Here is a 14604-nt window from a genome sequence, read left to right as displayed (position 1 = left end):
CTTGGTATCTCTCTAGTTCGTTCCCGTTCCTGCAAGCTCTCCGAGGCCTTCTTAGGTGATACAGTGATACCTTGGAACCGATTTGCTGATACCTATATCAACTGACGTGATGCGACTCGCTTGATCCGATATCGTGAAACCCAGCATAGACTGGCCAGCCCAGTTCTCTCAAGTTCTTGTACGTGTAGTAGCCGCAACAGAAATCAGACAACCGGCAGACTGCTACTCTAGCGCTCCCTGGCCTTTAGAAGGGTCGATCTCCTCAGGTTGAAACTCGTGGTAGACCTTGACATAATCCTCCTCCTCCTCCTCCTCCTCCTCCTCCTCGTCGTCGTCGTCGTCGTCGTCGTTGTCGTCGGCCACCACGTCGGCCACCTCGTCGTCCAGATCAGCCAGATAAAATAGCGCAGAAATGAATTTGCCGCCGTCCTCGGAGTTGCCGTCGGCGACGTACATGATCTCGCCGGTGACATCCTTCCACCACTTCTCCGTGGCTAAGCAGATTTTGATCTCAGCGCTCGGACCGGCGTTATCGATTTCGTTCTCTGTGTCGTTCGAGCCGTCGTCGTCGTCGTCGTCGTCGTCGCCGGCCGGCGTGTGTGCGTATATGTGGACGATCTTGCATCCGTCTTTTTCTTTGACCCGGAGCACGTCGAACGGGACGGGCGCGCCTCCGATGCGCAAGTCGATGGCCTCAGCGAGCCTCTCGACCTCGGGCCTGTGGTCCACCAGGGCGGGCTTCCGGACGGGCATGGGTGCTTGTTCCGTATTGGGATCGGCGCCGTGCTGCGTGGACACTGGCCTGCCGGCTCTGACGCTAGAGATAATTTTGGATATGGAAATCATGATGTCGCCGAGAGTCCCCTCTGATTGTATAAGGACCTTTGATGGGTCGTGGAGAGAGGAATCTCTTCAAGCTCGAGATGAGCCGCTGCAAAGAGGGCGTTGCTGTGATGCGTTGATACTATCTCCGACACGTTTGGCCCTCTCTGAAGGATGGGCCTTTTCGATATCATTCTCTGGACCAAGGCTCGTCAGAATGCTACATCTTGAGGGGTAAAACACTAAATTCTACCTTGTTGTCAAGACCTGGATGTGCAAATTGTGGGTTCTACGCAGATCGCCATGGGATTTCAAGGCGGCAATGGAATGGCTCTGATAGAATTTTTGACTCTTCGATTAGCCATAAAATCCTGGTCACGACCTGAATATTGTAACTTTCTCACACATCAGGACCTACCACGACCCTGCTGAGTCTGAGAAAGAAACACGGGGTCTGACAATGGAGAGGGTATTATCCGCGGCTGGAAATCAACAGAAGCCATCCACTACGACGAGAGGTATTACGCGAAAAAGAAGCTGTCAACCCGTGGGTACGGTGAACACGGATGACGAATTATCTGGTGGGGACCTGTCGGAAACAGGCCATGGTATCTATAGCAATAGTAACATGGCGATATCTTTGACGCAGGAACAAGCTCCCGCCGTCCCCCGGAGCCGAAATCTCCATCGGGAGAGGAGCCGGTGGCCGTCGAGGTCCGGCGCCGAAACACCACCCCCCCTCTTCCATCCGCTTCGCCAAGAAAAGATCCTCGCACTGCCACCTCCAAGAAGCCACACTACGAGGCAAACAAGCCCGTCGTTTTCGTCGTTTGGCAACGGCGCGGGAAGGGACGCTGCGGCGCTAGCGAGGGCGGCCCGCTGCCTGCCTGTCTGTTCTCCTCCGTCTCGGGGCACAGATCTTTCTTGGCGTCCAGTGACTTCGCCGTACATATGACATGAGCGTAAGCATGACAGCTCGCAGGCTGCAGGCTGCCGCTCTGCAGATGGACCTGCATTGCACGTCGGTGTCTTGGACGGGCCAGGAGGACGAGCTTGCGCTTACAACGGGATACGGGAGGCGTCCCCCCACGACATATGGATGATTTGAACCACAACGATTGAGCGGAACAAAGGCATTTTGAAGCTGTAGGCTCAAGGCTCTGGGACGGTCAGGCGGATTCCCTGCCGCCGGACATCTTGCCCGAGTGGCCTACGACAGTCCATCATCCAAGCCATCAAAGAACCATAGGACATCTTTGACCCCGTGACTGTGACCCTCACTCGAGCCCTTGCGAAAAGTTGACCCGGAGCAACTGGCGACGCACAGCACGCTTGACCTTGCCACCGGAAAGCGACGGAGAAACTTGCCTGTCAAAAGTCAAATGGCTGCCCGCGCCGACCGGGAGTTCGCCAGAAGGTGACACCTGTCCAACGCAGTGCAGAGAACGAGCGTTATTGCCCACTGTGCAAGTAGATCCGAACGTTATCGAGAGGGGAACTGGCGCACCACCCCACTGCGGGCATTATACACAGACGGGCGGCCTTGTGAAAGTTTCAGGGAAAAGTGTGTGACTTGAGGGAGTGTCTGCTATACTCGGCTGTTGCTATCCGCATTCACCCTCGCATATTATGCCATCCCCATGCCCGTTCAGATGTGTTCTGGATCCCTGGATATCATTTTAGCATGACGGCAAATGGTGATGCGTACCGCAGGTCCTGTACTTCATATCAGCAAACGACCGCCGGGACCGCCGGGACTAATGATCCTCGAGGATCAGTGCTCAACAAAGGCATAGGAGAGTCTGGGTGATAGAGTTTTCTGTCGCTGTAGCTTTCTAGAGAGGGATAGGGAGGGAGAGATACGGAGAGATTGGGAGAGAGAGAGAGAGAAGGGCACGGCTACAGAACTCTGAGCTTGTCAAGCGGAACCCCGATAGAAGGAAGATGGAGTGTGAGGTATTACTGATTGAGGGAGAGGAGCACTGGGGGGCCGTATTCGCAAGCTCAACCCCCCCTCCCAATCCGTCGAGACAGGCCACGACCGAATTTCCTGAGTGGGCTTATCTACACAAGGTGTCGGGCATTATGAGCGTCTGTTATCGGCGCACGTCGTTGATCTCGGACGCCCTCTTTGGTGTTTCAACTCTGGTTGTCGGCCAACCGCCTGCAAAAAGGGCCCCGTCGCCACAAGGCCGTCCGGTCTCGATCGTAGATACTGCGATACCCATCACCGTGCGCGAAACACGCAAGTCATGACGTGAAATCTCCCACTGCCCATACAGTCTCTGTACATCGTACTTACATTGCAAAGGAGCGGCCCACCAAATTCGCCTTGGATCTCCTTGTCTCGGGTGGGAGGCAGATCCATGCCGCCGCTGGCTGGAGCTCACTTGGAGGTGCGGGGGATTCTCCCGTTGCCCTGCATACGTGATGTGCCTCTTGGATCAGGGAGAGACCTGGGCGAATGCTGCGCCTGCGATTCGATCGAATTCCTGGGCCGCAGCACTGACGACTGCCTCTCTTGGCCGATGTTTGGGTGGCTGTGCGTTCCGCTTTCCGGTTTCGCATTGATTTCAGATCCCGCCATCTCCCTACATGATATGCATTTCCTTTCCCCTTGATACTCGTTAACTCTTTTGTACTCTTTATCAAAATGGCCAGGGGTCGCATCTTTTCCCGCAGGCGCTGGAGCCCGATCGCCCAACATCCAGATCACCATCACTACCAGTCGACGGCTATTCCCACCATGCCCGACGTCGAGATGGCTAGGACCAGAGAGCGGAGAGAGGACGACGAGGAGACCGAATACCGTCCTCTGAACTGGAAGAAGATCTTCCTGACGCCCAAGTATATCCGTACGAGCGACCCGAACTCTCAGAGGCAACTATTGCGGACGCGGTTCACTAACAAGGGTTTGCGCAGCACTTCATCTCTTGGGAATTGCCATCGTCGTGGCCACTGTCTTTATCAGTCTTCACCATGATGATGTTGTCCAGGTCCGTGGCACCCCTTGGCATGTTTGACAAGCTCGATATGCTGACGCTCCGCTACTACTGCAGAAACTGCGGCCGTTCTCGGAAAAAGTTCGATCATTGCCGGGAGGGTTCCTGATACCCATCGCCATTCTTGTTTTGATCTCGTTCCCACCTCTGTTCGGCCACGAGATCGTGGCGCTCTTGTGCGGCGTGGTGTATGGTCTGTGGATCGGCTTCGCCATTGTTGCCGCTGGCACATTCATCGGAGAGAGTAAGCAGTCTTTGGGAGTTTTTTTTCTTCTTCTTCTTCTTTTTCTTTTTCTTCTTTCTGCGAGCGACGGACAGTCGTGCTAATTTGCAATGCAGTCGGGACCTGGTTCGCGTTTAAGTATACGTTGCGAAGAAAGGCGCAAAAGCTAGAGAGGACGAACCTCAACTACGGTGCTTTGGCACGGTTAACGCGCGATGGAGGTTTCTGGGTACGTTTCATGTTCTTCCGGACTGAACGAGGTGATGGAAGACTGACCCTGTTGACAGATTGTCTTCATCATTCGATTCTCCGTTATCCCGTCGCATTTCTCGACGGCGGTGTTCTCGACCTGCGATGTCAAGTTTTGGCACTTTGCCGTGTCGACTTTTTTGACGCTGCCGAAACAGATCATCCTGGTGTACCTCGGTGTTCTCCTCGTCGAGAAGCAGCAAAACAATACCATCAAGAACGTCGTGTTCGGTGCCACCGGCGTTCTGACCGTGGCTCTAGCTGTATATATCTACATCAAGATGCGGAGCGTCAAGAAGACTTTGTTGAGGGAGCAGAGCGAACGGAAGGCGCACCGGGAGCTGTTGGAGCAGCAAAAGGCCGAGGCCGTCGTCGTCGAAACCGAAATGGGGCCTCTCGAGCCCGTCGCAACGAGAACAGACAGACCGGGATACCCGCAGTGGATTTGAAGGGCTGGGAGTTTGGGGGAAAGGCGGGTGGACACATGATTATGACGGATGCGTTTGGGGCATAAAGGGACGGGAAACAATTGGTTTTTGGTTACTTGAGCGTTGACATGCACATTGTAGCGTCAAGGGGATACGAGCTGGGTTGAATCTGTCTTCCGATAAATACCTCTGTGCGAGAAATAAGACACCAAGAAGCGATGAGGATCGCCAGACACGCTGCCTTTACCTGCCAGTGAGTGGATCAAATACCCTATACCGAACAGGCCAGCTTCGGTATTCAGCCATCAGAAGCCGCCGGGTATTGCCTCGCAAGGCTGGAGAAGAACATGGGGATTACGGCATCCTTGTGGCAGGCCGTCAGACTGGGTTTGGTCCGATCGGGTAGTGAGTAGCCATCCCAACGATAGACGGTTCTCTAAAAAGGAACACCCAGCGGTCTTTGTTGCTGGGAGCTGTGAGGTGTATATTGGAAGGGCGAAATCACCTGGTACCACCACGGATCAGTCAGTGTCAGCGTCAGGAAACCTTGGGTGGGAGTGGCGGAGAGAGAGAGAGAGAGAGAGAGAGAGAGAGAGATGCACGAGTCGTGATGTTCGGAGATGGAGTGGAAAGAAATAATAGCTACGATGGAAAGGGAAACGAAGCGAAGCAGGCGCAGTCGCAGTTCGCAGTCGCCGGCGCAGGCAAAAGTTGCGGCTCAAGCACCTGGAGGGGGAAAAGAGACAGAGACAGGGAATCAACATCGAAAAAAAGACCCCTGTGGCCGCACGACTTGGCCAATCCGAAGGGTGCGGCCTACAGCGCTCATGCTTGTCCCCTCACCCCCGGCGAGGTGCCCACTGCGTTCGAGGGGGAGAGCATCGCAGCAGGCACCCAGAGCGCGGGGTCCGGAGTGGTCGAGATTTGAACGGTGGACTGTTGCCGAACGGTTGGGGGGAGGCTCGTCGGCCTGGACGGGCGAGACGAATGGTTGACAAGGGTCTGTCAGGTGGGTGGGGGGGGGGGGGGGGGGGGGGGGTGATGAGTAGGGAAGATGTAAAAATAGCATTTTTGCTGGGAGATTTGTCCCCAGCACTATCACAGGGTTCTCCTTCACCTACGGGGGCTACGGGGGCTACGGAGCCACGGGGGCTAATGGGCTACGTCGGTGGCTCGGGCCCGCCGGTGGGCTCCCGTCTTTCGTTCATTCCGGGAAAATGAAGGGCAGAAATGAGATGGCTTGGCCAAGAAGAGCCAAACGGCAGACCTTGGTGATGGGGGCAGAGTAAGTCTCACTTCGTGATGAGAGCAGTTCATCAAGGCGCTGCTGCAGACAGTCATCTCTCGGAGGGAGTGAGGGAGAGGCGGGCACCGCATATCCATGGTCGTCGCATTATGGCCATCGGGTTATGGCCGTGATAGTAGAAATCACACCCCAATGAACCCTATTCCGCACCACCGGGCAGACGTTCCCTCGGTGAGGTTCAAATACAGTTAGCGGCCAAGCCAAAATATGCTGCGTAGTTTAATGAGCACAACCACCTTGGCCCTCCACCATGACCTCATACGCCGATGAAACAAAATGCCCTTAGGTAAAGAAGAGGAAGGGGAGCGAAAGCCAAGAAGATCCCAAGGCCATTAAAGGTCCAAGGTCCAAGGTCCGAGGTCCAACCTTTATTGCCGGTCACAAGTTGGGCCGCGAGTTTCTATTCCCACGTCAATCACCGGCTCGAGCCGGACCCCGTGGATGACGGGCGGCCTTCGCATCGTCCCTTGCCATCGCCAACCAAGCGCAAGCCACGCACAAAGCGGCGTGTCGCTGTGTTTGTAGTGTGGTCGTGCCGCCGCCATTGGAGATGATGAGCCCAAGGCCAGGGAGAGAGTGGGGCCCACTAACGCTACCAGCACTGTTAGGTGCTATTTAGGCAAAGTATCCGTACCTACCACCTACCTGGGCACCTGTATGGTGGGACAGATACCAGGTCGAAAACCATACACAGCTGAGAACCGGCTTCACAGCCCGCCTCTCCCCATCTCCATCCCCATCGACCGAGCGTCCGTCCGTCCCCCCTGCCCTTTAGAGGCGCCTCTTCTTCTCTTTTGCCTTACTGACACTGTCAGTTCTAGGTACCTCAATTCCATACTCTTATTCCGAACGCGATCCCGGCCGCTGACAGCTGCTGCGCCTCCTTCAAGACCACCTCTTTTTCTCGTCCTCTCCGGCGCAACTCAGTCTTCCATCTATTTTTTTCTCCGGCGCAAAAGCACGCCTATTCAACCGACCTTGACCACCAGAAGACGACGACGACGACGACCACGGGAGAAGGATAACAGAAAACCCGCCAGTGTACATCACCACTGCACGCGCGGATTCAAAGTCAAGAAGACAGTACCTGGTCCAACATACCCAACATCGTTTGAACCCACACGAATTGCGACGTCATGGCTGCTGTGCCATCAGCTCCTCCCGCCGCGCCCGCCGCCGCCAATCCTTACTTTCCCCCAACGAATGGCAGTGCCACACCTGCAACAGACTCCACGGAAACGACAGATCCCACTGCCACTGCCACTGCCACAGGGACGGCTTCGGAGTTTGAGACCGAGGACACGAGGACGAACGAAACCCATGTGCCCAATGGCCACGATGCGACAGATGACGATCTGAGGCCCAAACTGCCCCCTAGGCCATCCTCAATAGATGCCAGGGAGGGGCTCATGCCGACCGACCAGTCGGTGCAACCCCTCAACATCGCCGCCACCACCACCCGCACGAGATCCACGACGCAACAAACGGGCCACGACGCCAGAGACACCACGATAGAGATCGACGATACGAAACCTGCCGACTTTGATGGCGAGATCCAGACCAACAATGATCTCCCAACGCCCCAGATCCTGAAGAAGATTGAGAAATACGTCGTGCTGGACCGCCATGGGAAAAGCCATACCTTCAAGAGCTTATACAGCGGCCGCAATGCCGCGAGACGAGTCCTCATCATCTTCATCCGCCACTTCTTCTGCGGCGTAAGCCCCCCCCCCCCCCCCCCCCCCGAACCCTGCGGGCCTGACTGTTGCTGACCTTTGCCTCTGCCATAGAACTGCCAGGAATTTCTCCGCTCCCTCTCCGAATCAGTTACCCCCGACGCCCTGCTGGGCCTCCCGATGAGCACCTTCATCGCCGTCGTCGGCTGCGGCAACCCGGGTCTGATTGACATGTACCTCCAAGAGACGGGGTGCCCGTTCCCCGTATACACCGATCCCACGAGACGTCTGTTCGCAAAGCTGGGCATGACGCGCACCCTCGCGCTGGGGACCCGCCCCGCCTACATGCGCAAGTCCATGATCAAGTCGGCCGCCGAGAGCGTCTTCCAAGGGCTGAAGCAGGTCAAGGCTGGGCTGGCTACCAAATCGGGCGACCACAGACAGGTCGGCGGGGAGTTTCTCTTCGAGCCCGTCGAGCTAGTCACCGAGGTCTCGACGCCCTACGCCGAACGCCAGATCGAGGAGGCCATGACGTCCAACAAGAACAGCATCGATAGCCAGGAGGGAATCGACGGCGAAGGCGACGACGATTTCGAGCCGGAGGAGAAGAGGGTCACCTGGTGCCACCGCATGCGCTCCACCCGAGACCACGCTGAGATACCCGAGCTGATGGAGGTGCTGGGTCTCACGGGCTCCGGAAAGCCTCCCGCGCATGAGAACAAGAGGTGGTCGAAAGCCCTGGAGATGAGGAAGGGCACCGGCTTGAGCATGGCGAGCCAGATGAGCAAGCTGAACGAGCAGCAGGAGCGAGCATAGGAGCGGCGAGGCTTCTTTTGTGTTATCGACGGGTCGGTGCGGCCTGCCCACCGCAAATGCCCGTAATAATTCGGGATGAGGGGTCTCACGCGCAATGGGATTCAGGTCCGGCTGCGGTTGTGAGAGGGATGAACACGGACAGCTGCCCAATACCCTTTTGACTTTTAATCTTACACGCTGGAGCTGAGTATAGCATTAGCCGTTTGAAATGATACCTGCAGCTTTTGGCGTTGATTGACAATAGCAGAACCGGGCCAGCGAGTCACCGGATCTTGTGTTGCTTTACCCCCTTCCCCTAACACTACGGCTCGTTTTTCCTCAGTTCTTGCTTCCTCACTTTGCGACGGTCACTCGCCCGTGGACACGAGGCTCAATTCTTGAACCTACACCACTCGCGGCGTCAACCTTGAGACCCTGGGTTCATCCCATTCATGAGATGAGGCACCCAACGTCAGCCAACAAACCTCGCCTCGTCCGCTCACGTCTCTCTTCTCGATTTGCCGTACAAAGAAGCCTGCAGGATTTGAAAGCCTCTCCTCCCCCTCCCCCTCCCCCTCCCCGCTGAACCTCCGTCAACGTGCACGAGTTCCAAGGGATTGTGGGAAGAGAAGGGATTGTGGGAAGAGAAGGAATCGTCCGTCTCACTCTGACGCCATCGTCATCCTCTACACCGAGTGAGCGATCGACAGCCCAAACACGTAGATGGGCTTGTCCACCCAGACTCGGATGGCACCCCCCTGTTTGTTGCCGTTGCATAAACATTAGCGCACAGAGACACCATCGCCAGCCTGGATCACGTCCAGTCTTCTCCGGAAAGGAGACACACACTTCGGATCCTGCGCGATCCTCTACCCGAATCAGAAAAGATTCCTCGCGTCTCCCCACGGCATCGCAAACGGTCTACAGATATTGGTAAGCTGGCATGCGCTGACTGCGTTCTCGCCTATCTCGAAATCGGCCACGACGAAGCTTGATCCTTCCCAACGCCAAAAGCCCCCCCTGCTCGCCTCTATATTTAGAATGCGCAAAACCTGGGGAGCAGTCAAACTACTGCAGCACCTCCGATCGTCCTACGGCCTCTTGAGTCTATGCGTCTGCCGACCATTGGACGTGGACTCCTCGTGATGGGGAGGTAAGCTCAGCTACACCCAGTGTTGGTCAGAATGAAGCAGGCTAAGCAGGGCTGAGCGAAATCCTCCGGGCCAGTGCCGCCGCGCTGACGAGGGACCGTCGTCACCCTCTAGTTCACTAGTTCCCTTCAGCGACCTCGCTGAGAATTCTGTAAGGCTGAGCAAGGATTCGACAGCACAGGCTACGCCTTTCCAGGAAAGCTTCCTCGGAGTATTTCGTGAGCAGGGAGGCGGGGCTGCGCGATGTCTCGCGGTCGATTCGTTTGACCTCGCGGGATCTCGTTCCAGCAGCGCTCTCTGGGAGCACCGAGGGGGCTTTGGCACGCCGCCATCACGACGTGTGCGCCTCCGCTCGCGTGAGATCGTGGGCGCAGCAGAGCAGCTGGGCTGACATCTTTTTGACGCATCACGATGGGTTCCAGGAAGACTTTCTCTAAGGAGTTCATGACGAGGGACCCCGTCTATAAAACAAGACGTTCTCCCTCGTCTGGGAGCTGCCTTTCCTATTCTCATCAGTATGAACAGCTTCAACCCGCCTCGTCCACACAACCAACGAAAACACAAGAATATCCTCTCCCCTCGGCTTCACAAACACTCTTAGTCACAACCACCACCACCACCACAAAAATGCAGTTCGCAAACATTCTCCTTGCCGCCCTCGCCGGCGCCGCCTCCGTCTCGGCACGTACAACCCCCACCGCCCGCCGCCAAGCAGGCGCCTCTGCCCACCCGGGCTGCCGCATCGTCCCGGCCTCGGACCTGAACTTCGGAGTCGCGGACCTGACCTCCGGCACTGTCGTCACGAAGGTCCTCACCTTCCCCGTCGGCCCCTCCGCCGCGGGGCCCTGCCAGCTCGTCGGCGCCTTCGCCCGCGGCTTCCCCATCGATCAGGGCGGCGGCGCCCTCGCGCGCCTCGACGTCCGCGCCCTCGGGGGCGACGCTCCGGGGAGCCTCGTCGGCTCCTTCGGCCCGCTGCAGGTCAAGGACGACGTCGTGGCCCGCGATACTCTGCAGGTCATCAACAGCTTCCAGTGCGCCGAGAGCCTGAGCTTCGAGTTCGAGGTCGCCAACGACGCCGGGGTCGAGGAGGACATCAACGTCACCTTCACGGCGTCGGCGCTCGGCGGCTTCTTCGTGCAGGTCGGCGACCAGTGCAACTGAGACCGAGGCCGCGCGGTTCTTGAGCCGGAAGTGGGACGTGCGTAGAAGTTGGGTCGGTTCAGTGAATCAGGGGACAAGCGTGCTTTCTTGACTTCAAGGGTTTTGGGGGAAGGATTACGGACTCTGGTTGCATTGGTCGGCGGCATCTTTTGGAGGGCATAGCATTATTCGGGCGCGGTTGGGCATGAGCTGGGTCGTTTGTTTTGAATCCCGAGTTTTCTTTTTCCACTGGTACTTCTACCAACTGACATGCTGTTCGTTCGTTCCTTGACCTGAGCCTTAGACGTCAGCACAAACTGCGAGAGTGAGCCCTCGGCTGTGGTATCGACAGAGAAGCCACTTTCCATCACGTTGAGGTCATCGGCAGACATGACGGCGCCCATCCAGAGCTATTCAAGGGGGTGTATCACTGTACAGGTAACAAACTTGATATCCGTGTGGTCTGCAAGGTCTTGATATGAGAAGTCTTGTTACAAACAAAGCTGGTGTTCCTCATGACCACCAAAGAGCAAGGCCGACTGCATTCCAAAAGTGCCACTGGATAAGACGAGACCATGCGGTCTCCTCGTCCATCAAACCCCCAAATGTCGCGTCGTCCCATTAATACCCACCCGATGCTGTCATCAGTTATTTACACGCCTTGAGGTCCAGACTGCAACTATAGCGGAACTAAAATTGCTCAATTTCCAAGGCCTATCTACGGTCAGTCTCTAACTTTCTTCATGTTGGTCGTTGGACTTGACCGCGACTACGAATGGGAACAGCCTCACGACACGGCCATGACTAAGTGTGGCCCCAATGATCGGTAGAGGCCAATCACTTAACTACCGAGGTTTAACTGCCGTGCATTGGCTTTCCTCTATGGTCGACCCCCCTGACCCCCTGAGAGTACAAGGGCGTCCAGGACCCAACCACATTGATAACCAGACATTTGACGTCAACTCTTCCACCTGTCCTCCGCCCTCCGCCCGCATTACCCCCGCGGAACACGTCTTCAAACACAGTATAACGACGGGGACGGAATTACATGCTTATCATCTAGCGACTTCACGTCTACCAAAATCTGCGCTACGTTCAGCAAGACATACACTAAGTACGGCCAGAAGTCAGAGAAACCATGCCGGAGAAGGCCGAAGTACTGAGTTGCAAGTACTGCAATGACACCTTCCAACGCAAAGGGCATCTCCAACGGCATATGCTTCGACATTCGGGTATGAAGCCCTTCAGTTGCGGAACGTGTTCAAAGTCTTTCTCCAGAAGGTAAGTGAGTCGCTTTGCGCCAACGCAGTGTCGCGTGGCATTGTGCTTACCTCGTACAGGGACACACTTCTCCGGCATGAGGCCATCCACGATCAGGATCAGTCGCAGCAAAGCCACAGTAGAAAGGCTCTCCAGGCCTGTCTCCCTTGCGCTCAAGCCAAGCAGCGGTGCGATGGGAAGCTTTCCTGCGCACGCTGTGAGCGGAAAGGGTTCCATTGCGAGTACAACAACGAGCCGCGCCGAGGCTTGGGTCCCGCGGTGTCTCGGACGAAGAACACTCGATCTAATGAGGCTTTGTTCAGCAGTGATGAGTATCAAGGCTGCACTTCGACATCAGCCACTCTTCCTACAGCTTCGGTATCTACGACTCCGGTGTCTCAAGGCCCAGGGGCTTTAGCGGCTCAGCCTTCCATACCACTTGCGGCCCCGACTACATCGAACAATTCTTTATCCGACGAAATGCATAGGCTGGGCTGGCTAGATCATGTGTTCTCCGCTGATTCCGCCAGTGCCGAGGAGTATGATCTGTTCACAGATTTCTGCCTACCGGACTCGGTACCAACCGATGAGGCCCGTTTTGATCCTAGCCTTCCCTCGAGGTGGACGATTCAAGACCTTGAGTGCCCTACCGAGACCCTCTGCTCCTTGCGCACGTCTGATCGCGGAAGCATAGCCGCCTTGGAGACCACGGAACGTGCTATCTCGAACACATTCGCAGCTGATACACATCCCGCCCTGGAGGTTGCCGTACCGCAAAGTCACAATACGTCAGGGACAACTCTCCCCCCTACGTTGGATGATTTCCTAGCCTTTCCCACGCTTCTATACGATGATGTCCAGTGCGCCAGCGTGGAGATTTTCGGACATGTGAGCCAGATTTCGTCGAAGGCTTATGAAGCGCTGCACGCTTTCTATGTCGCAGAGCGTGGGTACGACGACTTGTTGTTTCCTGATTGCCAGTTGCTCACGGCTTTCGTGGACCTGTATTTGGAGCATTTCGATCCTCACCTCCCGTTCCTACACCAAACGAAGATGGAATCAGAAGACCTGTCCTGGGTCCTCCTCACAGCAGTCGCCGCTATCGGGGGTCAATACTCCGAAGTCAAAGATGCTTCCAGAATCACTGCAGTTTTGCGAACTCTGCTACAACGAGCGACAAATTCCAAGGTTCTTCACCATGATTTCAACACATCCCACAGCTTTTTTCAACATAGCTAACAAATTAGCCTTGCCAACTTAGTTCGAAGCCCCCAGATATCTCCCTTGTACAAAGTGTCTTGCTGCGAGACATCGGGTCGATGTTTTCCGGAACCCCACTGAATCAAACCGTGTTGCAGCATGAGAAAAGTTTGCTTGTGACGTTATGTCGCAGTCTGATAACTCCCGATGTCTTTAGTAAGCCTGCCGAACCGACAGTCCAACAGAACTCAGATCATGAGTGGCGGGCTTGGTTAGAAGATGAAGAAATGGTTCGCCTAATGCACAGCGTATACAGTAAGTCAAAAAACTGCGCCTGATAGTCTGAAGGGTTGTCTAACAGCGCGAAAAGCATTGGAGTGCTTTCAGTTGGTGTTCTTGGACTTGCGACCGTCCTTCAAACTCACAGAACTGACGCAGCGACTCCCTTGTAATGACAGTGCCTGGCGATGTCGCGATGCAAAACGCTGGAGAGAACTGGACCAAAAACAGGGTGGAAGTGTTTCCCAACGGCGTCATGAATCCTTGTTATGCAGAACCGGCATTCTTAGCCTTTATGCCGCTGAGAGAGATATCTTGGATCACATGCAATCATCGCGGCTTCTGCAATCCTTGATCCGATCTGAGTCCAGATCGGACGCACAGGCAAAGGACACATATTCTATTCGGAGAACATTGCTGTCTCTCGGAGCATTCGAAGACGACGTGAAGGTTTTGGACACAATCATAGACGACAATATGGTGCCCAGACTTAGCTCAGGTCCCGAACTGGCACACGGCGGACATGACCCGATCATCCACGTTGTTGCAATACAGCGAGAGATTCCCTTACGGATCATATATTCTTCGGTGGGATGGCAGGTCGACAGTGCCGAGATGGAACGATGCAGAGCTAGGTTGAGAATACACCTACGACGCAACCTGGGAACGGCCCGGAGTTGTCTCTGGCACGCAGCGCAGATTTACTCTCTCTCGCGAAATCTTCGCTTCACTGCATGTCATTTCTCCTTGTCACTCTGCATCGCCGTCACTTACATCTTTCTGTACGATCAGATCGTGCAACTCCCGTCACCACAAGGAGAACTCATCCTCCTAGACAAGCTGGTACAAAAGTCCCAAGTAGACGCCTGGGTAGAGAGCGTGGATGATTCCAGAGTGCACATCACAGGCATTGGCATCCTGGACAACTACGAAAGCAGTCGCAGGTTGCTATTGGATGCGGAGGCGGTTTTGCGGTCTCAGAAGTCATGGCAAACGTTTGCAGAAGCTTTGGCACGAACATTTGCTCAAATGAGTCAAGGACAACAACCGCATATTTAGCTGAGCAAACCCCC

At 55.6% G+C, this 14604-nt stretch overlaps 6 protein-coding genes across 6 annotated transcripts; 4 read left to right on the top strand and 2 right to left on the bottom strand.

Moving 5' to 3' along the window:
• Positions 1-222: 222 nt before the first annotated feature.
• Positions 223-846, bottom strand: CDEST_13850 (uncharacterized protein; the record flags this gene model as incomplete). Its single annotated transcript, XM_062930006.1, has 1 exon — positions 223-846. One exon carries the CDS (start codon positions 844-846, stop codon positions 223-225), a length of 624 nt encoding a protein of 207 aa, XP_062786057.1.
• Positions 847-1396: 550 nt separating this feature from the next.
• CDEST_13849 (uncharacterized protein) lies at positions 1397-1570 on the bottom strand (the record flags this gene model as incomplete). Its single annotated transcript, XM_062930005.1, has 1 exon — positions 1397-1570. The coding sequence occupies one exon, from the start codon at positions 1568-1570 to the stop codon at positions 1397-1399; it is 174 nt and encodes a 57-aa protein (XP_062786056.1).
• Positions 1571-3465: 1895 nt separating this feature from the next.
• CDEST_13848 (Putative SNARE associated golgi family protein) lies at positions 3466-4746 on the top strand. Its single transcript, XM_062930004.1, has 5 exons — positions 3466-3677; positions 3745-3818; positions 3882-4068; positions 4164-4276; positions 4335-4746. Exons 1-5 carry the CDS (start codon positions 3476-3478, stop codon positions 4743-4745), a joined length of 987 nt encoding a protein of 328 aa, XP_062786055.1. The 5' UTR covers positions 3466-3475; the 3' UTR covers position 4746.
• Positions 4747-6719: 1973 nt separating this feature from the next.
• CDEST_13847 (Putative peroxiredoxin-like 2A/B/C, Thioredoxin-like superfamily) lies at positions 6720-8938 on the top strand. Its single transcript, XM_062930003.1, has 2 exons — positions 6720-7748; positions 7821-8938. The coding sequence occupies exons 1-2, from the start codon at positions 7167-7169 to the stop codon at positions 8520-8522; spliced, it is 1284 nt and encodes a 427-aa protein (XP_062786054.1). The 5' UTR covers positions 6720-7166; the 3' UTR covers positions 8523-8938.
• A 776-nt stretch (positions 8939-9714) lies between these two features.
• CDEST_13846 (uncharacterized protein) lies at positions 9715-10813 on the top strand (the record flags this gene model as incomplete). The annotated part of the gene is made up of 1 exon (XM_062930002.1): positions 9715-10813. The coding sequence occupies exon 1, from the start codon at positions 10064-10066 to the stop codon at positions 10811-10813; it is 750 nt and encodes a 249-aa protein (XP_062786053.1). The 5' UTR covers positions 9715-10063.
• A 936-nt stretch (positions 10814-11749) lies between these two features.
• On the top strand, positions 11750-14603 carry CDEST_13845 (uncharacterized protein). Its single transcript, XM_062930001.1, has 4 exons — positions 11750-12073; positions 12133-13240; positions 13300-13567; positions 13623-14603. The coding sequence occupies exons 1-4, from the start codon at positions 11931-11933 to the stop codon at positions 14588-14590; spliced, it is 2487 nt and encodes an 828-aa protein (XP_062786052.1). The 5' UTR covers positions 11750-11930; the 3' UTR covers positions 14591-14603.
• The last annotated feature ends 1 nt before the right edge of the window (position 14604 follows it).

The sequence above is a fragment of the Colletotrichum destructivum genome, chromosome 9, assembly GCF_034447905.1.
Source record: "Colletotrichum destructivum chromosome 9, complete sequence".
NCBI lineage: Eukaryota > Fungi > Ascomycota > Sordariomycetes > Glomerellales > Glomerellaceae > Colletotrichum > Colletotrichum destructivum.
The sequence above is the reverse complement of the archived record's forward strand: the minus strand, read 5'-3'. Positions and strand labels throughout refer to the sequence as shown.

Coding starts and splice junctions, on each gene's coding strand:
- CDEST_13847 (XM_062930003.1), top strand. CDS start 7,167: ATGGCTGCTGTGCCATCAGCTCCTCCCGCCGCGCCCGCCGCCGCCAAT. Junction 7,749..7,820: donor TCCGCCACTTCTTCTGCGGC/GTAAGCCCCCCC, acceptor CCTCTGCCATAG/AACTGCCAGGAATTTCTCCG.
- CDEST_13845 (XM_062930001.1), top strand. CDS start 11,931: ATGCCGGAGAAGGCCGAAGTACTGAGTTGCAAGTACTGCAATGACACC. Junction 13,241..13,299: donor AACGAGCGACAAATTCCAAG/GTTCTTCACCAT, acceptor CTAACAAATTAG/CCTTGCCAACTTAGTTCGAA. Junction 13,568..13,622: donor CCTAATGCACAGCGTATACA/GTAAGTCAAAAA, acceptor CAGCGCGAAAAG/CATTGGAGTGCTTTCAGTTG.
- CDEST_13848 (XM_062930004.1), top strand. CDS start 3,476: ATGGCCAGGGGTCGCATCTTTTCCCGCAGGCGCTGGAGCCCGATCGCC. Junction 3,678..3,744: donor CCTGACGCCCAAGTATATCC/GTACGAGCGACC, acceptor GGGTTTGCGCAG/CACTTCATCTCTTGGGAATT. Junction 3,819..3,881: donor ACCATGATGATGTTGTCCAG/GTCCGTGGCACC, acceptor CTACTACTGCAG/AAACTGCGGCCGTTCTCGGA.